Raw genomic sequence first — 25,062 nt, forward strand, 5'->3', positions numbered from 1 at the left:
ACTCCAATTCACCTGTAGAAACATTGCAAGGATGATTAGTGGAAACAGGATGCAGCAGAGTTAAATTCCAATGTAAATACTTACATATAGGCCTGTGTGATTTCTTGGCTGTTCTTGTTTGCAATAATATATATTTTTTTACATTATACAATTGGTGGGGCCTTATTTTCCCTCCCAGGATTAATAAAGTAGGCAACAGTATGCGACCAGTCATTGTTTATGTAATTATTGAAATTGCAGCACTCAGAATCAGAATCATCTTTATTTGCCAAGTATGTCCAAAAAACACACAAGGAATTTGTCTCCGGTAGTTGGAGTCGCTCTAGTACGACAACAGACAGTCAATTTACAGAACACTTTTTACAGAACACTTTGGAGACAGAAAGACATTGACAAAAAATAGTCACTGAGCAATAAAGGGTTGCTAGTTATCTGGTAATGCCGGTACATTTTATTTTGTTTTTTGACAATTGTGGAAAAAGATGCAGAGTCCTCTAGCACTTAGAGCAGTTCGAAAGACTAATATTGCAATAGTCCGGTGCAATGACCATTGTGCAAAGGGCGCCGAGACTTCAAGCGAGTAGTGCGATAATCTGGGACAATGTTGATTGTGCAAATGTTGTAGATACTCCTCAATCAGTGTACAAATGGAGCAGATGCTACCCTGGCACGAGTGGCCAGTATTGGTCAACAACAGATATGCAAATAGTGCAGCGTGGGGAGACTATTACAGTGAGTGCATGAGTAATGTATAATTGCACAGAAATGTGACAACAAACGCAAGTCAAAAAATTGCCAGCATGTTGTAATGGAAGTGTAGGTTAGGTGTTTAAGAAGTTGATTGCAAGAGGGAAGAAGCTGTTGGAATGTCTGCTAGTTTAAGTTTGTATTGATCGGTAGCGCCTACCTGAGGGAAGGAGCTGGAAGACCGGTGACCGGGATGTGGAGGGTCCGAGAGGATTTTGCATGCTCTTGTCTTAGTTCTGGCAGCGTGCAAGTCCTCAAGGGTGGGTAGGGGGGTACCGACAATCCTTTCAGCAGTTTTGATTGTCCGTTGCAGTCGGAGTTTGTCCTTTTTTGTAGCAGCACCAAACCAGACTGTGATGGAAGAACACAGGACTGATTCAATGACCGCTGTGTAGAACTGCCTCAGCAGCTCCTGTGGCAGGCCGTGCTTCCTCAGAAGCCGCAGGAAGTATATCCTCTGCTGGTCCTTTTTTAGGACGGAGTTGATGTTGGTCACCCACTTCAGGTCCTGAGAGACTGTCATTCTCAGGAACTTGAAGGTCTCGACGGTTGACACAAGGCAGCTGGACAACGTGAGGGGCAGCTGTGGCGAAGGATGCCTCCTGAAGTCCACGATCATCTCGACAGTCTTGAGCGTGTTCAGCTCCAGGTTGTGTCGGCCGCAACCACAGCTCCAGCTGCTCCACTTCCTGTCGATATGCAGACTTATCATGGTCCTTGATGAGGCCGATGACAGTGGTGTCATCTGCAAACTTCAGGAGTTTCACAACCGGGTGTAGAGAGAGAAGAGCAGCGGAGAGAGGACACAAGCTTGGGGCGCCCCAGTGCTGATGCTGCGTGTGGATGAGGTGGCCTCCCCCAGCCTCACCTGCCCATCAGGAAGCTGTAAATCCACTGGCAGATGGCAGGTGAGACGCTGAGCTGGAGAAGCTTGGATGAAAGGAGTTCAGGGATGATGGTGTTGAATGCTGAGCTGAAGTCCACGAACAGGATCCTCGCGTTGGTCCCTGCACTGTCGAGGTGTTCTAGGATGAAGTGCAGTCCCATGTTGACTGCATCATCCGCAGACCTGTTCGCTCGGTAGGCAAACTGCTGGGGGTCCAGCAGGGGACCTGTGACGCTCTTGAGGTGGTCCAGCACGAGACGTTCAAAGGACTTCATGACCACAGATGTCAAGGCGACAGACCTGTAGTCATTTAGACCTCAGTAATGTTTCCTACAACAATCATTTTACATACGAACATAGCGGTGTGAAAAAGAATTCAGGAAGGGGCAAACATTTTTTTTGCATGTTTGTCACAAGTGTTTCCCATCATTAAACAAATTTAAATATTAGTCGAAGACAACACAAGTAAACACAAAATGCATTTTTTCCCCCCTTAATAATAAAAAACATTAAGGGACAACAAAAAATCCCAAACTACATGGCCTTGTGTGAAAAAGTGATTTGCACCCCTTTAAAACTGTGGTTTATCATACTTGATTTCAATTACTCTAGACACACCCAGGCCTGATACTGCCACACCTGTTCTCAATCAAGAAATCACTTAAATAAGAGCTGCCTGATAAAGGGAAGTAGACCAAGATCCTCAAAAGCTAGACATCATGGTGAGATCTAAAGTACGGAAAAGAAAGAAAAGAAACAGATCTATCAGGTTATAAAGCCATTTATAAAGCTTTAGGACTCCAGCGAACCACAGTGAGAGCCATTTTCCGCAGCAACGACTCATCAAAGAGGTCATAAAAGACCCCACAACAACAACATCCAAAGAAATACTGGCCTTACTTGCCTAAGTTAAGGTCAGTGTTCATGACGCCACCATGAGACTTTTTTTTTTTTTTTTTTTTTTTTTAAACCAAAGGCCTGCATGGCAGAGTTCCAAGACAAAAACCACTGCTGAGCAGGCTGGCTGAATTACAACTCTGCAAAGATGAGTGGGCCAAAATTCCTCCACAGCGCTGCGAGACTCATTGCAAACTCTTTATTGCAGTTGTTGCCGCCAAGGGTGGCCCAACCAGTTATTAGGTTTAGGGGGCAATCACTTTTTCACACAGGGCTGTGTAGGTTTAGATTTTCTCCCTTAACCACCACCTTTATTTAAAAACTGCATTTTGTATTTACTTGTGTTGTCTTTGACTAATATCTAAATGCGTTTGATGATGGGAAACATTTAAGTGTGACAAACATGTAAAAAAAAAATCAGGAATGGGGGGGGGGGGGGCAAACACTTTCACACCACTCTAATCATGTCACACTTTTATTTCCAGAAAAATCACACTGCCATGAAATATTCAGTGAGAGGCTTTTATTAGCTGCAACAATACATCTCAAGACATTGTACTATAAATGCATGTTTCTCCATCTTTTGATACCCAACCCTTCACTGACCAGATCACAGGTCTCAGAGATAATGTTAGCTGTTGCTTGCGGGGGACCAAACTGCCTGCTGGAGGTAATGAACCTGATATGGTTAAAAGTAAGACAACACAGACAGCAGAGCTCCCACTACACAGTGGACCCCCTCAAACTCATCAGGGGCCATTAACATCAACATAAAACAGGTGTTATCATCATACAGAACTTAAATACCTACTTATAAGAGGGATATACAGAACAACTCTAAGATCATAATTATTTTTCCCCTTTAACAGTAACACTACCACAAAGGTCCTCCTGTCCTGCATTATTCAGATTATTTGTGTGTGTGCCAGAAATAAAAAGTTGGCTGAACTGACCCCTTTTCACCTCTTAAGATCACATCTGTTTTCCAACAACTTGTGGTCTTACTTCATTATGATTTGGGGTGAGCTCTGTAACAAATTACCTTATTGTCAAATTCAACACCATCTTGGATGAGAATACAGATTTGACAAAAAAAAAAAAAATGCCCACATTTATGAGAATACTGACAAATGGAGCAAACAGTTTAGTGCGGCTTTTTATGCAATTCTGTTAATGTATGTGATTAGCGCCATAATACCCTGTATTATGTGGAAAATAAGTGGATAAAAATGTTACCTAAAAAATACATTTAAAATGATGACTTATCTGACATTTGTATAGTTAACGTCCACTGTAGAAATTCCTTAAAATGAAATCAAGGACATTTCGGTTCATCTGTTCACAGCACCCATCTTTTCCCCAACAGGTTACGACAGCAGTTTCATAAAGTTCGAAGAGGGACTGAATTTCTTTCAATTGAATGACATGTTAAAGATATTAGATGAGGAACATTTTAGACGATGGTCAATAGACAAATGGGACAAAATGTAAACGTGCAGTGTGCAAGACTTACTTAGGGTACTCCCTACATAAAACAAAGCTAAACATACATATCCTGACAAATATATGGGTGAGGAATGTTGTGGAACTGCAATACGCATGTGGAATCTGTTTTAACCCTCCCTTGCCGTGACTCTTGGCTCAGCCAGTGAGCTGTGAATGATGCTGCTGATAGAGTCCACTCCCTCTCCTTCCAAACACGTGTGGTGGTCACCCTCAATGACGTGGACTGACACCTTGCCGTCACATACCTGGAAGAAAAAAGAAAAAAAAAAAAAAAAAACAGAGTACACGTGTCGAGTGCTAGCTGAGCAAAAAACGTCTCAAAAATTATTTAGGAGTAAGTAATGCCTTTACAGGGGGAAGAGAAAAAAATAAATAAATCAGAATTTACAAACAACTTCTAGATATACTTCGATTGCTAAGGAAGAGACTTTTTTTTTTTTTTTTTTTTTTTTTTTTTTTAGACGCACAATAGTGTAAGCATTCACACAAGTCCAAGATTTGTTTTTTGTGCTCAAAATTATACAACCTACCTCGCTGAGCTTGTAGTCGGCTCCCAGTGTTTGTCCGTATTCGCTGCTAGTTTTGGCGCGCAGTAGCAACACGTTGCCGTTGTATTTGGTAGCGGGGACGTAACTGTCGGCTGCCTTCAACTTGCTGTAAAAGGTGGTGGCCGCGAAGTTCAGCAATTCCCGGCTGATATTCTTGTGGATTGATGTGATGAGATCCACGGCTGCGCTTACGCGAGCCTCCAAGTCCGGTAGCGGGAGAAGAGTGTCCAGAAGCTGGTGAGCAAGCGAGGGAGATGTCATGATGATGACAAAACAACATGCATATTTTTCGAACCAAATATATCCAGGCCACATTGTTCAGTTTGATGGCTTTGTAAGATTTTAAAATTAAATGAATTGTCTTATTTCTTATAAATTAGGCAGGTGCAAAATTTCAACAGAAGGGGAAGGGGTTTTCAGCCTGGCCCAGCCACACACTGATTGGTGGTCGGGAACCGCTGTTGTATAGGTTGTTGTGGTGTTTATTTACATGCCACAAGTTGTTTACCTTGCTGTACTCTGTGTCCGTGAACTGCTGGATGAAGGCGCACAAGGCTTCAGTTTCAGCCTCAGATTCTTTGTCTGGTGTCAGCTTGGCCCTGTAGCTCTGAAAACCAAATACTCTGTTCAAAATACAAACTATGGGAAAGTTGACAGTATTTCTGACTGCCCTTGAAATGTACATTGCTTAAACCTCGAGTTTCTTTTTAGAATCAATCAAGCACCATCAAAATAAAAACAAATAAAAAAATTGTTGTGTTCACTGAGAAATTGATGAAAAGCATTCTGTATTTTTAAAGGCGGTGTCCTCATTTATGCTAAGCACTGATTTCTGAGCGATCCTAAAGAAAGTAAATCTGAAATTTTGGCCAGAACTGGATCATATTGAGGATTGTGTGAGTGTATTTGCATGTCTAACCTGTGTATAGGCTGCCACATACGAGTGTGACCCATCAAACAAGAAAAGATTCTCCACGGGCTGTTTCTGGTTCTGCAGCTGTGTGCACATTTCAAACGCCACGCAGGCGCCAAACGAGTAGCCGGCGATTCGGTACAACCCATCTGGCTGAACATGTCTAATGCAATCAACATAGTACGCGGCCAGAGATTGGATGCTGTCCAGAGGAGCCGCTGGGGACGGAAGAGATGAACGTGATACACATCTTTTTTGTCAGTTTAACCATACAACAAACATGGTAAAAGGGGAGTCTACGCCAGTAAAATGACAATTGCTTATTTGCCTCTGAATACAGAGAACCCTCACATATTGGTGGTTCGGCATTCGCAACTTTGCCTACTCACAGATTTTTTTTTTAAGGGGAACCAGTCAACCATTATTTGCTGAAAAAAACTCATTCACTGTTTTTGTGCTCAGGCCATAGTCTTGTCTAATCTAAAAATAGTGCTCTGCCACAATCCTGTGTCATGTATAGGCAATTACAAATTATTTTGGGCGGGTGTCAATTACTTGCAGATTTCGGCTATTCGTAGCAGGGCTCGGGCCCTATCCCGTAACTACATAGCAAGAAGTTAAGTTTCACTCCTGGTGTTGGTTTAAGATGCATCGTCGACAGTACCTTTGGTGCACTGTAAGCCATAGCAAGGCACACTAAGCTTGGAGGCAAGTGTCTTGAAAGCAGCAATCGAGCCCTCAATTGGATGGACGAGGAACAGCGGACTCTCCTGGCTCTGCACATCGTTGAGTGACGTCAGCGTGGGGCCGTCTGGGTTGACTAGTAGCTCTGTTAGATTAGACTCTGACAAGGTGCGGATGACGTCCTTTTTCACTGCATGGAGAAATTTAAAAATAAAAATTCTACTTTATTCTACAAAGAACAGTAATATGCAATATCTATTATTTGTAATGATACCATTTGATCCCTCTGGTTTCTTATTGGACAGTTCACGCAGCTTGTTGATGGTAAGCTGCCGAATCTCTCTCATTGCCATAACGATGTCATAGTCACGCTCAAGAGTCTGGCGAACCTCCACACCCATCAACGAGTCGAGGCCCAAGTCAGCCAATGAGGCATCAGTGTTCAGGCTGTTGACATCCCGCACACCTAAGTTGGAGGTACAAGATCAGTGAGTATGGTCAGAACACATTTATTAAAGCAGCAAAAACTAAAACGACATGATGCCACAAAAGTATCAACACTTTATTTCCACATACTGAATGGCCCCCAAAAAATGAATATCAGAAAATTACCCAGAATGTGAGCAACAGCGTCCACCAAGTCCTTCTTGTTTCCTGCCTCATTCTTTACAAAGGTCCGCTCCGCCAGTACAAAGCTTGACATCACCGGGCTCCGCTGGCACAGGAAGTGGTCGAGCACGTCCAGGCATGAGGCGATCCTCTGCGGTAGGGTGCCACCAATCACAGCGTCATTGCCACCCATAGTCTCCAGCACCACACCCACATCCCCTATGGCCCCCCATTGGACTGCGAGTCCAGGAAGGCCATCGTGACACCGTTTCTCACACACACGCTCCATGGCTGAGTTTGCATAGCCGTAATTACTTTGGCCAGCATTGCCGCGGCCACAGCTGACCGAGGAGAACGCAACAAAGTAAGCCAGTTCTGGACAGCATGTTCTTGTGACTCTGAAGAGGGAGTGAAAGTGTGTCAGTAACATTCCTTCGAATCGACTGCTTACATCTTATCTACTGTTCAAAAGAAGGGACCCGTGTCTCACTTGTCTAGGTTTATGGTGCCATCGTATTTAGGTTTGTTAACATCAAGGAACTGCTGAGGAGTCAGATTCTCCAACATGCCATCTTTCAACACCTGCAAACATAACAATAAGGACTATAACTAATATACGAGGGACAGTCAAGTAATGAGCCCAATTTTCCTCTAGTTTTATTTATTGCAATATCAAGGAAAAATTCTCATTGAAATAAAGCCCTAAAAGTGGGGATTTCAATTGCTACTTTCCCTTTTTCTCAACATTGACAGTCCATTGATGAAAAAGGGCATGCATGCAGCCTCATAAAATTCTAATACATCTAAACAACAACAAACAACACTGTTTCACATCAGGACTGAAGAGTATGTTACCATGGCAAGGTGGAAGACCCCACCCACTGGACCCAGATCGCAGGCCTCAGCAATGAGCTTTTCCGCTCCCTCAAGCGTGCTGACGTCACTGGTCGACACCAATACCTCCACATTCTGACTTTGCCATTCACTCACGCGCTTTGCCTGGTAACCTAGCAACGGTCAAAATAGAAAAATTATACTGGCTGTATCTCGTGGTCAGGTTTTAAGTACGACTTGGAGGCTGCTATTACACATCATAAGTCTCCTCTTATTATCCCTTACCATTCCTGATCCCAGATCTGGAAGTTAGCACCAGTTTGCGGGCTCCTTTTTCAGTCAGCCACTGAGCCAGCTCGAGGCCAAAGCCCCCAAGTCCCCCAGTGATGACATAAGAGTGTGAGGCGAGGCAGTAGGTCCGACGCAGGGCTGGGATAGTTAAAGGGGAAGCAGTAAGGACTGATGTTTCTGTCTCCTCATGACACACCTGTGTGACACAACAAACAGTCAAAGGATGAATCTGTCGTAATCCAAGTACTTCTTCAATGGATTATGTTCATTTCAATAATAACCAATTTGAATTGTTGATTTTCAGTGAACTATAAAACATTGTAAAATGCAAATTTGATGGTCAGTGGTGTGACTGACCTGCAGAAGGACCTTGCCAATATGTTTGCCTTGGGCCATGTATCTAAATGCCTCCTCTACTTGGTCCCTCTCGAACACTGTGGTCTTTAGAGGCTGGACTACACCACCTGCAATGCCCTCCACAAGCAACTGCGACACATCCTCCCACTCATGATTGCCTTCTTCAAAGAGAGCATCTAGCAAGATACCATGGAATGCCACATTCTTCAAGAACAGAGCCATACCTGGAGGAATGAACATTGATGAACCAAAACCAGTGAGTCATGTGCGTTTATTGATGGTAAGGCCTAGTTGCTATTTGGTGTCCTACTGACCAAGAGGAGAGTTGTTGGAAAGGTCGTATTTGCCAATCTCCAGGAATCGTCCATGTCGCGCAAGACAGCGAACACTAGCTTGAAGCTTCTCCTCAGCCAGAGAGTTCAGCACCACATTCACACCTGAAACATCATATACATTGCACAGTATAGCAAGTATGCCACATACATCATTATATGGATAAAACTATTTGAACACCAAGACAAGTTGCTTTCCACATTGCAGTTGCATCTGCGCCACTATCCCAGAGCATTTGTGATTAAAGACAGATGGCACAAACCTTTGCCCTGAGTGTGCAGAAGGATGTGGCGTTCAAACGACGTATCTCTGGAATTAGCGAAGGACTCTGTCAAGAGCTGGGGGAACCTCTGCTGCAGATAAGCCCGTTTCTCCGCTGAGCCTACAAATGTGAGAGCAAGGGGAAAGCTTTGTTCTTAGACATACTGTAAATAAGCATATTCATTGTGCCTTCAAAAAAATATTTTGTATTATTTGTCTAGGGAATTCCAACTTTCACATTAAAAAGCAGAGTTTTATTTGGAAATCGATTTTAAATGTAACTGTATATTTCACATTCAACAATAACCAACTTACCAACTGTTGTGAAGACTTTGCAATTCTTGCTGAGGGCAATGGCAATGGCGGCCTGCCCAACACCCCCTGACCCTGAGTGGATGAGAACACTCTCTCCAGGGCGCAGCCTGCCGCGAACCACTAGAGAGTAGTAGGCTGTGGCATAGACCACTGGCACTGAGGCAGCCTTCTCCAGAGTCCTGCATGTCAAGAGAGTGAATGGTAGCAGAACATCTCTTTCGAAAACTCAACTCCATTTCAGTGGGTAGTAAGACACTTATGACAAGCCCTTCGCTCTTCGATTCTGTTTATGTATTGATTGTGACAGACATGCTGGACACCCCCAAAAAAAATACTAAATTGATTTAATGTTCTTATTCATATACTGGATTTATATTGTCATTATGATCATAAATAGATTGCATATTTTTTCATTGTGTAATACGGTAATCATATAGATCCTAAACTGTGTGGACATGGCTACAAAAGAACCGTAAAAAAGCCTCTACACTGTTAGCTGTTTTCTTTTATGTGAATTTGCACACACTAAATGTGACACTAACCAGCTGGAGGGGACATCCCAGAGGAATCTTTTATCAGCATCCACGCATGTCGCCAAGCCTTTAGCGGGCAAAAGTCCCATCACACGTCGACCGTTAGGATCACGACCAGAAAACTCCATACCCAGCATGCACTGCTGCAGTGCAAGGTCTCCTACACAGTGGGGAATTTATAGTATAAATCTTTGGTAAAAAGCAATAATTGCCCTTCTATACTACTGGTATCAGAAACAAGAGCAAGATACTATATACAGTGTTCCACAGAAACTTTACCTGGAATCGCATCCGGTGGCAGCTTGCCCGTGGCGAGCATTATATCTCTGAAGTTGAGTGAGCTGTAATAGACGCGACACAGCTGCACATTGGGCTTGCTTTGTTCAAAATGGTGGAGAGGCGTGGCAATCCATCTCAGTGATGATAGGTCTCCTCGAGTCAATACATTGACATAGGCATGCTCCGTCAATTCTTCATTTCGAGCTACAAAAGACAAAAACACAAAGTAGTTTGTGTTAGCCAACTTATGTCTAACTGATGAACATTTTGAAGAGATTTTTCATCATGAACTCCTTTACACACACATTAAAAAAACAGTCGTTAACTTTACATTATACGAGCTTTGAACAGTCACCTTAACAGTCAGGATCGAATGAGAATTAGTGCATGCGCATTTCATACCAAGAGTTTTTTGTTGGTGTCTGAAGACACCCCAGCACCCGTCTCTGAAAACATTCATGACAAGGTCCCCCTTGAGCACCACCTGCATGGATGGATCGTCAACCTGGAGCGTCGGCACTTCTGATGAGGCGTTTAGATTTGACACAAATGCACATCTGGGAAACATGAAACATGAGAATTAATAAAAGGCCTTGGCCAGGTTTTTGGGATGCTAAAAATGAGACAAAGCTTAATCTTTTCAGACTTTTTTTTCACCATTAATGTGGTCTACAACCGCTACAGGCCAATTAAAAAAAAAATACAAAATCTGAGGGAAAAAAAAAAAACAACCAAAAAACAATGTGCTTGCAGAAGTTTAACTGGGACATGGATGCATTCAGAATTAACCAATCACATTTAAATTCATGTACATTCTAAATGGGAGTCAGCACGCCTGCCATCATTGAAAATACCCTAAATAATGCTCAGTTGTTCTTGTAGGTTTTCCCTAACATTTGTTTTGCTTTCTAGCAGACGCATGAAGGTTTTGTGCAAACACTGACTGCTATTTAGAACTGTTCATAATTCCTTCCACCTTGTCTAATGCCCCTGTTCCATCTAAAGAAAAAAAAAACAACAACAACAAAGCCCCACCCAGCGCATGATTCTGCCACCACCATGCTTCACTGTAGGTATAGTGTTCTTTTGGTGATGAACAGTTTTGTGTTGGCGTCATACATACCTTTCGGAATTAAGGCTAAAAAGTTCAAGCTTGGTTTCATTGATCGGTCATAAAATTTCCCAAACACATTTGGAAAAATGTATTAAATATGTAGCGGGAGGTCATGACCCTTTTCAAGCGTACCCAAAAGACTGATTGCCATGGGGACAACCAGGAAGGGCATTTAACCAATGAGTGTTCTGTAGCAACTCATGATAGTCTAACTTATTCAGCAAAATATTGAATTAAGTGGCAGACTAGAAGTTGGCTGGTGACATCCGGCTCTCCAATGAACTCCTTATTAATTCTATATTAAATAACGAATGATTAATGCTACATAGATGCAATAAATATATACCCTTTATCATGTAAACGACTAGCTACAGTATATGCGGTTTAGGATACAATCATGAATGGTGACTTCTTTACATAGATTCAGGCTGCTGTGCATGGACATATATAGTGGTAAGGCTGTGCCGTACCGTATTCGGAGGCCAGCTGGTTCCTGCCGGAGACAGTTGACCATTCCCACAATGCCACAGTGGGCTTGGGAGGCAGTCAACCACACTGGAGAATCGGAGGGCTCAGCAAGTGTTGCCTGTTTAAGAGCAACAAAGAAACATTCAGGGAAAGCGGGACATTGATGTTCGACAATCTGATATACTGTGTACTGGTAGACATGACAAAATCACAGAGGCAGCTCCAGAACTTACCTTGAGTGTTTCCACCCACTTGTAGTCAGCACTATCAACAGCAAGGACAACTGGTTGTTTGGCAGGAGCCCAACAGTGACAGAGAAAGAGCACTGAGCCATAAAAAGACTTCCTGATAGCCACCAGGCTGAGTGAAGCCTCAGTAAACACTCTCTCCCACTCAGCCTGCCGAGAAGGGTGACAGCACGTTATTCCTTTATCATTCAAAGTATGTCCACACCATGATGGGATACATAAAGTACGGTGTATCTTTCAGTGCATTTGAGGAAAAATGAAATTGCATACAAGTGTCAATGTCACAGTAAAAAGCTGCTGTTGTGTCATTACTTTTACAAGGCATTTGCTGACTGGATTAATAAGCAGTGCAGCACAAATACTAGTTGAAGGAGTTAATGCGCCCTAATGTAAATGCTTTTGCACACTATGTACGTACATACAAATGAGAGCGCAATCATTATAGCACTAGTAAAGCATTTAATCAAGCCTTCAGTTTATATTTATTTTACACGTAACTGACAGAATGCACACACATGTAGCTTTAAGGGGATTTGTGTATCCTCTTCACTGACCTGTGTGAGCAGTCCTTGCTTACTGTTGTTGTCATTGACTCTGGAGAGGAAGCTTACTGTTTCCCCAAGAGTCTCCCCTTTTAGCAATGTGTGGAGGAGAACAAATCCCCCTTGTCTGGCTCCAGAAGCTAGATTTGCCACCAGCAAATGAGGGTCTACCCTTAGAGGGCCCCAGGCATGGTTACACACCACCAGATCAGCCGCTCCTACTGCACCTCCAGGGGCTGGGCCCAAAAGAGGGTCCCACTGAGCTGTAGTGACTGCAAGCTCCTCCAGGGTGGTCTGGTTGGGAGCCAGAAGATCCTCATTGGCTGCTGTGGCAACATAGTCCACACGCAACATGGGCTGGATATTGAGGAGTTCTATTACACGGGGGAAGAGCTGACCATCACTGGATAGTGCCTGGCAAAGGAACATAGTAAAAATAAATACAAATATTAATTGACTGAAGAGGCATTACATAATATTGCATTTGACAAATTCCCTCTCTTACTTCTAAGACTTTGATCTTGCCAGGGATGCTGTTTTCCATGGCTGTGTCCACACAGTGCCTGAGAGCTGGGCCATCCAAAAGGCCCCTCAACAGGCTGTCTTGTAGCAGACATGCTCTCTCCTTTTTCACTGTCTGCTCCAGCTCTGAACTAAGGTTCCCATTCAGCTCCAGGTCACAGAGCATGTTGAGTAACCGCATCAAGCCAGGCTCTGAGGATTTGGCGCTGGGGCATGAGCTTTCAGGCACCCCCTGTAGGCCTGGGATGCAGAGCTTCATACCATGAGGAGCCAACTTTTGCTGCAGTTTGTGGATTAATCCTAGATGGAGACAATAGGCCAAAAAGGACCATGAACATTTGTTTGTAGGACATTATCCTAGACACGTGGTTAATTCATGTGTCAAATTCAGTCTATAAAATCAATAGTCTGTCATGAAAATTTTGTTTAGAAAGTTAAGCCTAAAACTGCTCATACCCTGACCAAATATTGTCAAAATTATTTTTTAATGAATGTAGATATAGGAACTGACAAGACAGTTGCAAAAGGTTTAAAGGTGTCATTAGTGACATATATTTGCCATGTTCATTGTGTTTTTTACAGCTTGATAATTACTCAGAATTATAAAAACACCCATTTAACCAATAACATTTGAATATAACTATTATTTGGCCAGAGAATTAATAAGTATCATATTGCAGACTTGTGAAAACTATCACAATGGGATGCAAAAAAAAAAAAAAAAGAAAATCACAAAATGCAAGATTTAAAAAATTATATCATATATATATATATATAAAACTAAATGGGATATAATAAGTACCTTTGCAATGCCTCAGCTGCTCAACAAGCTTCTCATTGGCTGCCAGGCACTCAGTTTCCACATAGTGAACAAACAGGAACTCCTCCAGGGTGGGTGGGTTCTGCTGCTGCTGTCGACGTGCTGCCACAGTTGCATGTAGACCACTGATCTGTACTCCACCGGCAGTTATTTTGTCAAGGCAGCGGTTGACGTGGACTACCACAGCTATTGGAATATTTTTGATAGAAATGTCTGATAAGGCAAATCCTTGGCTTGATTTGGATGCCAATATGGCATGAACCGTATGAATTACAAAGTGAGAGAGTAACACATACCTAGTTTTCCATCAGCATACTCGCAGACCTTTTCCAGATGAATAGTGGGATCAATACATACTGAGCGAATCCTGGTTGGCAACCGAAGACTACGGCCAGAAAGCCCAACAACAATTATCTGCAGCATAGTATCCAGAAAGGTAACCCAGTTTCCCATCCACTGCAACTTCCCATTGTCACCTGGAGAAAGAAAATTTACAACAGTGGAGTTGACAAACAGCACACAGTTAACAGTGGCAAGATATCAATGCCGTAAAGTTGTGTTATAATAACATATTACATGGTAATGCAATATTTTGTCTGTGTAAAGACAATCTTAATAATTCATCACCATCAAGAGCCTAAATGACTCTACCATTGAATTTAATTTAGACCAAAAATGAATACCACATCTGGACCCAAAATAAGAAATGCTGCAGTTTGACAACAATCAAGTTTGCCATATCGTATTTAATTACTAGACTATCACTACAATAACTAGTGGCGGTTTCTTGTATGTGCAATATGTGCAGCCACACAGGGTGGCATTTCTGATCTAATATTTTCTCTATGGTGCCTCAGTATGGTGCACTATGCACTATGGTTCGTGAAATCTGAATTAAAAAAAATAAAAAAAATAAAAAAAATAAAATCGTACACGCATTCCTGAATTACACACGCTTTTCTGCCAAGAGGGCTGAAATCAGGTAATTCGAATTTCTTGAGCTTATCTATGCCACTAGCGAAGAGCTCAGTCTACCTCTCCACTCCCGAGCCAGCGCTGTCAACAAACACGTGTGCTTTCACAAGTGGGTCTTCTACACGGAGGCAACCAATCAGAGGAAAAGGGGCAGTATTAGCCAAATATGAATAAAGCGGATACAAAACTCAGACAAACAGAAGTAGTGGTCAGAGGAGTCTTTTCTGGACACTCATATGACAAAACAAAGGTGTTTTTTCCAATGTAATTGACACTTTTATAGTAAGCCCATGTTAGAGAGTCACTCTATGGAGGTCGAAATAGCCAAAATATGGGACCTTTAAGGAGTTTGCTAATAAATGAAGGAATTATGACATTGTCGTTGTTCAAAGATCTCTGTATATGGGGGAGGAGGTGGTGTGCTTGAGAGGGGCTTGCACAGGGCACCATTCAAGATAGGATCACCATTCGCCACTGACAACAGACCGCAGACCTTTTGCTGTAGGTTGCAGTATTGTCTACCGTTATCTGTGACAGTTCAACATTAATGATGAATAAATGAAAACTCCTGGATCTGTTATCTGGATCTGCTCCAAAATGTATTGGTTACTTCCTTGGCTACATCACTACATAGAGGCAAATCTATGTGATGCATGCAATACAACCCAAAAAAACACTGTACTCAACAACGTACCAGCATTGTTAGATTCCAAGATTCCTTGGAAGGTATTGCTATAATCATAGCCGCGAAGTCGCAGTTCCTTGTATATATCATGTGCCAGAAGTTTCAGTTTGGAGTCCTTGTTGTCTTTGGGAGCCTCCTGGCTCAACTGACTATGGAATGAATCTAGGGCTGCATCCTCCAGAATGCTGACTTTTCCTGAAAATGACAATACTTGTTGGAACATACTTCCACATTTTGATCAAAATTACACCAAGGACAAACATTTACAAAACCTTACAAAATGTGAAGGTTCGTTATAGAAGTCTTAATTTGCAAAATACAATAGATTACGTACCTGGTAGCTATGTGCAATCAATAACGTTTACTTAACCTTACAAGTTGACTATGCTCTCTGTGGTGGTTGTAACATCATTGGAAATTATAATTAAATCTAAAAATTACCTACCACTGACAGCCAGGTTTCCATTTTCTGAAACTTCAAACTTGTTAGTGGCAGGCATGAAACGCACTTCCAACTGGACAAGACCTATAAAGAACAAAGATGTGAAACATCAACAACACTGACTGTTTTACAGGTGGACATGATCGATCTTTTCCAAAATGCGATAAATCCATTTTGCTTATTCTGGGGGAAAAAATTAAAATAAAATCATTTACAAACACATTTTTGCCTTTTTAATTTCCTTATTCTGTTTAAAGTTAATCGCATCTGTACACAATGAATAGCATGGCATTTCAATATGTAGCTTATCTCGTTTTGCAAAATCAATCCACATTTTTTTTTCCATTGGCGCCACGGTGTGGAAACACTGCTAAATTATCTCATCTGCCACAACAGCAACCTTTGACTGCTCACCAATCTTTGGCAGAATGGTGGCCCTGTGGATGGTGACGTCATCAAATGTCACAGGAGTGGTGTCCATGACAAGTCCCAGGCTTCTCACGAAGGTACGCCAGGCCAGAACCAAGTATCCTGTCGCTGGGTAAAGGACACGCCCATCGATGCAGTGTCCAGTCAGATAATAATCCGGAGACTCCGGATTTATGTCTGTCGGTTAGAGTTGGAAACCAAACAAATATAATAGGTCAGTGCAAAGATTACGCATTGTCCTGAATAAAACAAAAGCAAAGCAGGTGTACATACTGATGTTGTAGACAATGGCTGAATTTGATCCAGAGCCCGAGGCAAAATCCTCGGTCTTGGGGACGTCCCAGGTCTGAGAATGGTCCCACTGCACCATGGGGGAAATCATAGGGGTGCCAACTGGTACAGGGTATTCAACTTCTGAACACAGACTGTTACCATCCAAGTTGATGCTAAAAAGGTGCACAAAGAATTGTAATAGTTATCAGAATGTACTTCCAAAGGAGCCATTGTCATTGAATGCAGGCAGAGTGAGACGTATACCGACCCATTTATGTAAAGTTTGCCAATGTTTGAGAGAAAGAAATCCAGGTTATTGGGGTGACCTCTCTTCATGAGGGCAAGTGAAGTACATGTTTGCTTCAGGCTACGCTTCAGGATCGCCTAGGCGAGATGACATGAAGAGAACGCAGTATTTTATTAAAATCTGTAGTCAGTTATTACTGAACCTTTTTCAAATCTGTTTCAAAACTGTTAAATAAAATTTAATCAGTCTGATGAGCATAGATAAATATACAACACTACACATACTGTACATGCACACAACAGTTCGTAGTTAAACAACTATGCAATAAAACCTCTATGATGATTATATTGTATAATGAATCACAGTATTTGAGATCAATTCATCACTAATCATTGGACATTGTAGATTAGCATTTAGTTTAATTTGCGTGAAATAAAATGCTTAAGTTCAAAACACAATGTTTCAACGTCAACCAATCTGTCCTCTTAATCCAATTTTTTAAAAAACGAATAAATTAAACCCCATCTGTTGTGCACACCTGAAGAAGAGCGTGAGGTGCTATCTCCAACACAACAGCATTGTCAGGCACCAGGCTGAGGCCCTCTTGGAACAGAACCGGGCTCACGAGGTTGTTGACGTGATAGTCTGCCGAACTGTACAGAGCCAGAGGAGAATCCCATTCCGACTGAGGAATGCTGGTGCTCACCCAACGGGATGAACGAAGGCTTGGATTCTTAATGACCTATAACCAAGACAATTATTACCACTTAATCAAGTACCTATATATCAGTATCAAAATAGTACAGTACTTCAGCATGTTTTCAATCTTAGTCACAAAATAATGTTGGAAAACATTGACAGAGCATGTCTGTATACCTTCTTTAGGGCAGCTAAGAGGGTTGGAGCGATTGATGCCATGTAGTAAGAGTGGAAAGCCACACCAGCACTGCGCACCTCTTTTGCAAACACTCCCTGCTCTTTGAGCTCAGACACAAACTTGCTGACAGCCTCCTGATGAATAACCACATCAGTTTATCCAAACCATTTCAAAATAACTAGTTAAATCTAGATGACAATGTTCAAACTATGCTTGACAGCCAGAGACAACTTTCAGTTATTACTTTTTGTCACTATATAGAATTGTGTGAAAAGATGTTTGACCTGAGGACCAGAGATGGTAACTGTGTCCTCAGCATTGTGGCAGGCTGGGACGACACCCTTGGGACACTGAGCAATACACTCCTCCCAGCTCAATCCTGAAACAAGCACCAAAATCATCCATCCATTTTCTACAGTGGCTGTCCAAATTAAGGTCACAGGTGAACGAGTCTAGCCCAGCTGACTTAGGGCGAGAGACAGGGTACACCCTGAACAGCCCTGGTCATCAGCCAATTGCAGGGCACAAATTAACAAACAATCATTGACACTCAAACTTACACCTATGGGCAATAGTCTTCAATTGACCTACAATGCATGTTTTTGGGATGTGAGAGGGAGCTCAATATAAATGTAGAGATTATATATAGATTTAACTATAAACGATATATACTATATTAAACTATATAGTCTATATGTATTAGGAAAAACAGCAAATGCAGTGCTATGCCAATAAATGTGAGTTTATCTCATAACAGATGAGTGATGATGAGTGCTTTATCTCACCCACTGCTGCCATGCCCCCAGGAGGAAGATCAGCCTCTTTGATGCAACGTCCTCTCCAGTATGCAGCCAGAATGGCCTCCTCCTGGCTGAGGGAGCCGTCAGCATAGCCGCACGCCAGCTCGCCCACCGAGTGGCCCACAATACCGTCAGGTTGTAGACCCAACTTAGTGAGCAGGTCTATCTGAGCTATCTGCAACCAGGTGAGGCAAAGAACACAACCGTTAAAAATCTATTATTTGAGTCTGTTATTCATTTTTAAAAACGTTAATACAAAAATAAAATAGCTGCATATCCTACGTTTCATCGACAACAATTCATAGTCTCATCTATGATGGTCATTGGGATAAGTAAAAGGAGAGTGTGAGATAAATTAAGTCATAAATCTACCTGTAGTACGAGATGTCAGAAAGGTTACAGGACCGTTGTCAAAAAAGATATTTCAAATCCTAACTACAAGCGACAAGTTGTTCTCTTCAATTTGGGCCAGATAATTAACCAGCATGTCGACACGCAAATCCTGCTGCGTTTGTTTCGTTCGGTGAACGAGAGGAGACAAGGGTTGTGGCAGGACCGCTCATGGCTGCTTCACCATGACAACGCACTTGCTCGCAATGCCTCGAGCTTTCAACAGTTCCTGGCCGGGAAAAACATTGCGGTGCTGGCACAACCTCCCTACGCTACTTGTTGACTGTTTTTTTGTTACAACATTCGAAATTGGGAATATAAAATTCCCTATATAATGCAGCTGTAGCAAAGGTTTAGTTTTTTTTTTTTTTTATAGATACTTTAAAGTAATATTCATCTTCCTTGACTTATGAGACAGGATATTTTTCCTCACAACCAAAACATAATTGCTTCTCTACCTGTATGGCGGCGAGACCAACAAAGGCATGAACTGTGTCTTCAAATGTAGCCACATCAGCCTCCATGAGAAGGCGGGACACGACCAGACCAGTTTCCTTCAGGGCCATGTCTGACCGCATTATAGATTTTCTGAAGTCTGGTAGCTGCATGAGGCTGCGGCCCATGCCTGCCCACTGTGTCCCCATACCTGTGATACCACACAATACAATAGTGCTATTTATTGGCGTCGATCCAGAGGTAAATATGAGTCAGTCAAAAAGTAATAAGCCAAATTTCCCTCCAGCTTTATCCATTGCAATAGAAAGGCAATATACACATAGAAATAAAGCCCAAAAAGTGGGCATTTCATCGCTACTTTTCAATCTCTCCCTTTTTGTCAACATCGACTGTCCATCGATGAATAAGAGCAAATTCAGTAGGCTGCACTTTTTTTTTTTTTTTTTTTTTAAACAGCTTGGTTAACTTACTCATCATCAGAGAAGTGCTGACCTCCAACTCCTCTTTTTTTTTTTTTTTTTTTAAGGTCTGAGAAGGTGATAAACTGATCGGCCGAGTATGGGGGATGGGTTATGGCCAAACCGATGACTTCACGAGCTCTTTTGCTTGTCACGTAGGTCACTCACAGCAGGCTCTTATTCTTTGCCTTTGATCCTGGACATCCACATTTTTTACTGTGCTGTTTCCCCATTCACGTTTTTCAACCTTTTGAAAGCGTTTTTAGTGGTGGTTCCCCTTCTAAAGTTAGAAATTCAATGGCAGCTCTCTGCTTCTGACGGCCATCCAACAATGTCGTTTCCAAAATGGCTGAGAGGAAGAGGACAGGCTTACACAAAATATTTTGAAGTAACCCTTCAAACAAGTATTTAGACTACAAACTGTGAAAATTAAAAAAAATAAATAATTTTTAGTAGGTTAAGTTAAATTGGGATCATTACCTCTTGACTGCCCCTAATAATATTTCAGATTGTTGATGATGGAAATATTAGGTTTGGTACTTCTGGTGTCCCTTAATTGTCTCACCTGAGCATATGTACCAGAGGGGCCTGGGAGTGGCCTGCACCTGCTGTACCTCAGTGGTGGCAGTCTGAGAGCCAATCAGTGTGTAGCCTCGATAGGGCATAGCAGCAGTGGGACTTCCAGACACTCCATTGAGCAAAGACAGAAAGCTGTCATCAACACTGTTTTCCTTTGCCTTTTGGAGCAGTGAGTTCACAGCAGCCTCTGTACGGCCACAAACTTGAAGCACCCGAGGGACCGTCCTGGTTGGTGTGGTAATGTCAGCCTGTGTCCGAGCACTCCTTTCATTGGGGCGAAGGATCACGTGGACATTTGAGCCCCCAAATCCAAAGGAGTTAATGCCTATGATGCCACCACGTACAGGGATAGGCCGGTCAACAACTTGAACACGACCATCAGTGAGGGCAGGAATGTCAGTGTTAGGAGTGTTGAAGTGAAGGTTTGGGGCCCACACTCCTTTCTCCAGAGAGAGCAACACCTAAAACATGGGATAAAAAATAAATTCAATACATTGTGGAACATTAAATTGTTCAGGGGCCTACACCATTATTATTATTTTTAGATTTTTGTTGTGATGACTTGCTAAGGTGTGAACAAATGAGTAAAGCGGCAATATATTAATGATTTAGTTTGAAAATAATTTGTTACAAAGGAAACAGCATCTCTGTCATTGCAACTTAGTGGTCTATAATACCGATGTACCACTCACTGTATGCGTTATTTTGATTCGTTAACTTTTGATAATGTATTTATTGGTTAACCATATCAAGGTTGGCAATGTCGACCTTAGTGTATTAAAAGTAAATTCAAAACTAATGGAAAATGTTCTTCGTAGTATTCAATGTGATGAATACTGTTTGCATGTTCATTACAACATTATACAATGTTATTTACCTTTTACATTCAACTTGGTCTTTCTGCATTTGGTTCATGTGTTCTGTGTGACCTTTGCGTGATCGTTAAGTCTACACCCATTTAATATGCTTTGTGTTCCACTCCCATGTACATAAATTAAGAATATAACGTCTTTGCTGATGAGCAGGTAACAAGATTAATTTTAGATTCGATTAGGTAGTGAGTTCCTAGAGCATGAGGCCCAACTGCTAATATATAAGGACACCCTTGGAGAGTCTTCACAGGTAGTTAAATAGGATGCAATGAACACGAATGTTTAGGAATAGTATGACATTTTCCTTGACGCTTGCTCATGGTCAGAGGACTGCATGATACTTTTTTCTGACCTCTTTGCTGCAAAGACAATACATGTCCAAGTCTTGTCATTTTGATACTTACACTATTCTGTGTTACTTTTTTTACAACATAAACTATGGCAGAAACCCTGGAGCAAAATATGTAAATTTCTAAATCAAAATTAATATTGTATTGATTTTAACAACCAAACAAAACACAGACCACCTCCTATACCTTTGCCATGGCAGCCAGCCCAGATGCTGGTTCTGGATGGCCCATGTTGGACTTTGTGGACCCAATAAGCAGTGGCTCTCGATTTGACTGGCAGAACACACTGACAATACCATTAACTTCCTGTGGGTCACCGACCTGCATGTAGAGAGCATAGACATCCCACTTGAGGACAGACCCAACTATAAATTTGTTACAAGTTACTTTAGGTTGAGGTTTTGTTTATTAAAAACAACAAAAACACATTTTGAGATTTAGACTGTTGTCCTTTTAAAAATCTATTTTAAACTAAGTCATGTGCACTTACCTTTGTTCCAGTTCCATGGGCTTCAACGTACTCGACCTGCTCGGGTGTGATCTTTGCCTCTTGATAGAGAGAATGCACCAGAGTCCGCTGCATCTCACCTGAAGGAAATGTTACTCCTACAGGACACATGGGAATCAGTGAGAAAATTATCTTCACATAAAAGTACCCTGAAAAATATCTATCCCAGCTAACTTTGGGCGAGATGCAGGGTACATCCTCGACTGGTGGCTAGTCAATCACACGGCACATTTAGACAAATGAAACAACCATTTACACTCACACTGTTGGGCAATTTGCAGTCTTTTATTAAGCCAATATTGTGTGTTTTAGGGATATGGTAGGAAGTAATGGGGAAAACCTGCAATCTCAGATGTTCCAACCGATATCTGAACCCTAATCATGAGACAGACATGCCACTACTTTGCCATGCCGCTATATCCAACGAACAATGAAGATTACAAAAAAATCTAAGAGGCACTGACCTAATTTCCATCATTTCATCCTTTGGGAGAAGTTACTCAATCATTCAACCGAACATGCTGCTCGTGGTATGCAGTGACTTGTGTACCTCTCCTCACCCTGTTCTTTGTATCCATCTGTGTTGTTGCCCGCATTCAACACAGTGGCATAAACTCTCCTAGCTGCCGACCGCTTGGTCAGCAACACCGCCACTGCTGCCTCAGAGCGACAGTATCCATTACCTTGACAACAGAATGATAAGAAAAAATAGGTACCATCACATAGAATGCACATTTAACACGTACCCTAAATGTTTTTACCTGAGGAATCAAAAGACTTGCAGGTCCCGTCAGGACTTAGCATGCCTAATTTCATGAACTGCACCGAGGTGTTTGGCTTGAGTAGCAGGTTGACTCCTCCAACCAAGGCAGCGTCACAGTGGCCCAGGCGGATGGCTTGGAAGGCATTTTCTAAAGCCAGCAAGCTGGAGGAACAGGCTGTGTCTATGGCCGTGCTGGGGCCTGCAGTAGGACAAAACGAGAGAAATTAAGCCAAAAGACGCAAGTGTTTAAGTGGACGTCCAACTAGAAAGCATGTTATACTATAAATGTATTCAAATGTTTATGGTGTGGGTTCCCTGGAAGGGGGACATAGGATGATGCATGTAAACTTCTGGTTTGCAAGATATTTAGACAGCCATCCATGAGCCTACATTCGAGTCTGTTTTAAAGTTACTACTTACGGCACTGTGGAAGTGTATTTTTATATAATTTTAAGTAAATATACATGTTGAGTAATTGAGCAATCCATGTCTTCATTACATCTTGGCTGCATTGATGTCATGCACTTTATTTTCTCCAGTTGGCTCAAAATGCTGCTGCTGCCTCCCAACTGGAGCACGTAAGAGGGAGAACACGTAACTCCAATTCTGGCCTTCCTTTACTCCCTTCCTGTGCATTTGGAGTCCTTTTTAAGATTGTTTTATACCTTTTGAAATCATTAAATGGTCTCACGCCCCACCTTACCTCTCTGAGCTGTTCCACCCCTACACTCAGGTCAGCTGCCCACACGCTCCTAGATGTTCCGAGGACTAACCTCAGACTCAGAGGGGATAGAGCTCTTTCTGCTGCCGGTCCATCGCTTTGGAATAACGCCCCCTCTTAACATTATGCAATCCCCTTCACTGTCCATTTTTAAATCTCTTCTTGAAACCCATTTTTAACCTTTGGCTTTTAAATCAGCATGAGACCCTGAACTGTTTGCGTGTTTTGTTGTTTTTAACACTGCTATTCATTGTCCTATGTTTAATGTTTCTTTTATGCTTGAGTTTTAACTAATGTACAGCACTTTGTGTACAGCTGTGTTTTTGTTTTGTTTTTTAAAGTGCTCCATCTATAAATACAGTTGAGTTTTGAGAATATTGGAACAGAAGTTTTTATCCCAAAACAAGTGGCTCTTTTGAGGGGCTCAGTCAATATATTGGCAAGAAAGCAAGGTGAGCTTAATTTGACTTGTTTCAGAGTGGTCTCACTTCATTTGAAATGCTCACGTGTATAAAAATGCTGACCAATAACTGTTCGTTTGGATGGTAGTGTAAAAACACACTTAAGAGGAATAGTGCTGAGAAAGCAGGTTTTATGCTTGGGCGGAACAAGAACTCTCAAAGCTAAAATATTGGCGGCAACACTGTGCTCAGCAGCCCCAGACCTCAATGCAAAGCATCTGAAGTGTGACAACACAAACTGTAGTGTAAAAATTTGTACACTTGTAGGGATAATCATCTATCAAGTGATCTGAGACTCAGATAATCATTGATAAATAATGGCATGAAAGAAACCAGAATATGTACAGATGAGCATTAAAATAATACAATTTTGTGCATCAGGCTCTGCGAGTGTACCGTTGAAGTCAAAGAAGTAGGAAAGTCTGTTGGCCAACATGGCACGCTGGCAGCCAGTCATGCTGTAACCAAGAAGCTCCTCTGGATCTCTGCTCAATGCCTCGCCAGCTTCTGAACCACTCACTCCAATGTAGACGCCTGTCTTACTGCCACGCAGAGTGGTGGGGTTCAGTCCTGCATCAAAACACATTAAGGTGATTATCAGGTTTACAGCAGCAATATCGAGTTATTGTGATTTAAATCTGATTATACATTCCAGCAAACCTATACAATCATACATTTTGCTACCACACTCTATACATTTCATTGAGCAAGGTTCTTACCTCCATCTACGATAGCCTCGTAAGCGACCTCCAGCATGAGACGGAGCTGAGGGTCCATGGTGTTTGCTTGTTTAGGATGGACTCCAAAGAATGCAGCATCAAAATGGCTGATGTCTTTCAGTTTACCGTTCCTCTTTGGGAGTCCGTAGAGGCCTGGAATACAACCAAGGAAAGATGGCGAGTAGCAGTTAAAAACCAACTCAAGAGTGTTAAGATTCTTCGTACTGGATTTTGACCATTACTGTCAAACTGATATAAATTGACATCTGTTTTACACAATATTTAAGGAGGAAACTGGGGATAAAAATTCTAAATGGCAAAATAATTACAATACATTAATATGATCTTTA

General features: G+C 42.0%; 1 protein-coding gene across 2 annotated transcripts in view; it reads right to left on the reverse strand.

Annotated features, from left to right (window-relative positions):
• Positions 1 to 3,038: 3,038 nt before the first annotated feature.
• The window catches only part of fasn (fatty acid synthase), a 29,814-nt gene continuing 7,790 nt past the window's right edge, over positions 3,039 to 25,062 (reverse strand). For both annotated transcript variants that reach the window (XM_061757036.1, XM_061757037.1), the window contains exons 3-42: positions 24,713 to 24,865; positions 24,390 to 24,563; positions 22,810 to 23,010; positions 22,609 to 22,731; positions 22,031 to 22,146; positions 21,727 to 21,861; positions 20,305 to 20,779; positions 19,284 to 19,471; positions 18,421 to 18,610; positions 17,920 to 18,014; positions 17,635 to 17,769; positions 17,297 to 17,500; positions 16,780 to 16,895; positions 16,512 to 16,684; positions 16,224 to 16,415; positions 15,813 to 15,893; positions 15,377 to 15,562; positions 14,004 to 14,183; positions 13,690 to 13,893; positions 12,871 to 13,187; positions 12,378 to 12,779; positions 11,809 to 11,973; positions 11,578 to 11,693; positions 10,396 to 10,550; positions 9,994 to 10,197; positions 9,724 to 9,874; positions 9,182 to 9,360; positions 8,868 to 8,987; positions 8,587 to 8,709; positions 8,273 to 8,496; positions 7,910 to 8,111; positions 7,646 to 7,797; positions 7,281 to 7,372; positions 6,794 to 7,188; positions 6,456 to 6,647; positions 6,162 to 6,371; positions 5,504 to 5,715; positions 5,093 to 5,191; positions 4,567 to 4,818; positions 3,039 to 4,281 (exon numbers count right to left, since the gene is read on the reverse strand). In XM_061757036.1, the coding sequence (XP_061613020.1) occupies positions 4,144 to 4,281; positions 4,567 to 4,818; positions 5,093 to 5,191; positions 5,504 to 5,715; positions 6,162 to 6,371; positions 6,456 to 6,647; positions 6,794 to 7,188; positions 7,281 to 7,372; positions 7,646 to 7,797; positions 7,910 to 8,111; positions 8,273 to 8,496; positions 8,587 to 8,709; positions 8,868 to 8,987; positions 9,182 to 9,360; positions 9,724 to 9,874; positions 9,994 to 10,197; positions 10,396 to 10,550; positions 11,578 to 11,693; positions 11,809 to 11,973; positions 12,378 to 12,779; positions 12,871 to 13,187; positions 13,690 to 13,893; positions 14,004 to 14,183; positions 15,377 to 15,562; positions 15,813 to 15,893; positions 16,224 to 16,415; positions 16,512 to 16,684; positions 16,780 to 16,895; positions 17,297 to 17,500; positions 17,635 to 17,769; positions 17,920 to 18,014; positions 18,421 to 18,610; positions 19,284 to 19,471; positions 20,305 to 20,779; positions 21,727 to 21,861; positions 22,031 to 22,146; positions 22,609 to 22,731; positions 22,810 to 23,010; positions 24,390 to 24,563; positions 24,713 to 24,865 (7,421 nt within the window). In that variant the 3' untranslated portion in view covers positions 3,039 to 4,143. The remainder of the gene's footprint in view (positions 4,282 to 4,566; positions 4,819 to 5,092; positions 5,192 to 5,503; positions 5,716 to 6,161; positions 6,372 to 6,455; positions 6,648 to 6,793; positions 7,189 to 7,280; positions 7,373 to 7,645; positions 7,798 to 7,909; positions 8,112 to 8,272; positions 8,497 to 8,586; positions 8,710 to 8,867; positions 8,988 to 9,181; positions 9,361 to 9,723; positions 9,875 to 9,993; positions 10,198 to 10,395; positions 10,551 to 11,577; positions 11,694 to 11,808; positions 11,974 to 12,377; positions 12,780 to 12,870; positions 13,188 to 13,689; positions 13,894 to 14,003; positions 14,184 to 15,376; positions 15,563 to 15,812; positions 15,894 to 16,223; positions 16,416 to 16,511; positions 16,685 to 16,779; positions 16,896 to 17,296; positions 17,501 to 17,634; positions 17,770 to 17,919; positions 18,015 to 18,420; positions 18,611 to 19,283; positions 19,472 to 20,304; positions 20,780 to 21,726; positions 21,862 to 22,030; positions 22,147 to 22,608; positions 22,732 to 22,809; positions 23,011 to 24,389; positions 24,564 to 24,712; positions 24,866 to 25,062) is intronic.

This window comes from Phyllopteryx taeniolatus, chromosome 19 (assembly GCF_024500385.1).
Source record: "Phyllopteryx taeniolatus isolate TA_2022b chromosome 19, UOR_Ptae_1.2, whole genome shotgun sequence".
NCBI classification, from domain to species: Eukaryota; Metazoa; Chordata; class Actinopteri; order Syngnathiformes; family Syngnathidae; genus Phyllopteryx; species Phyllopteryx taeniolatus.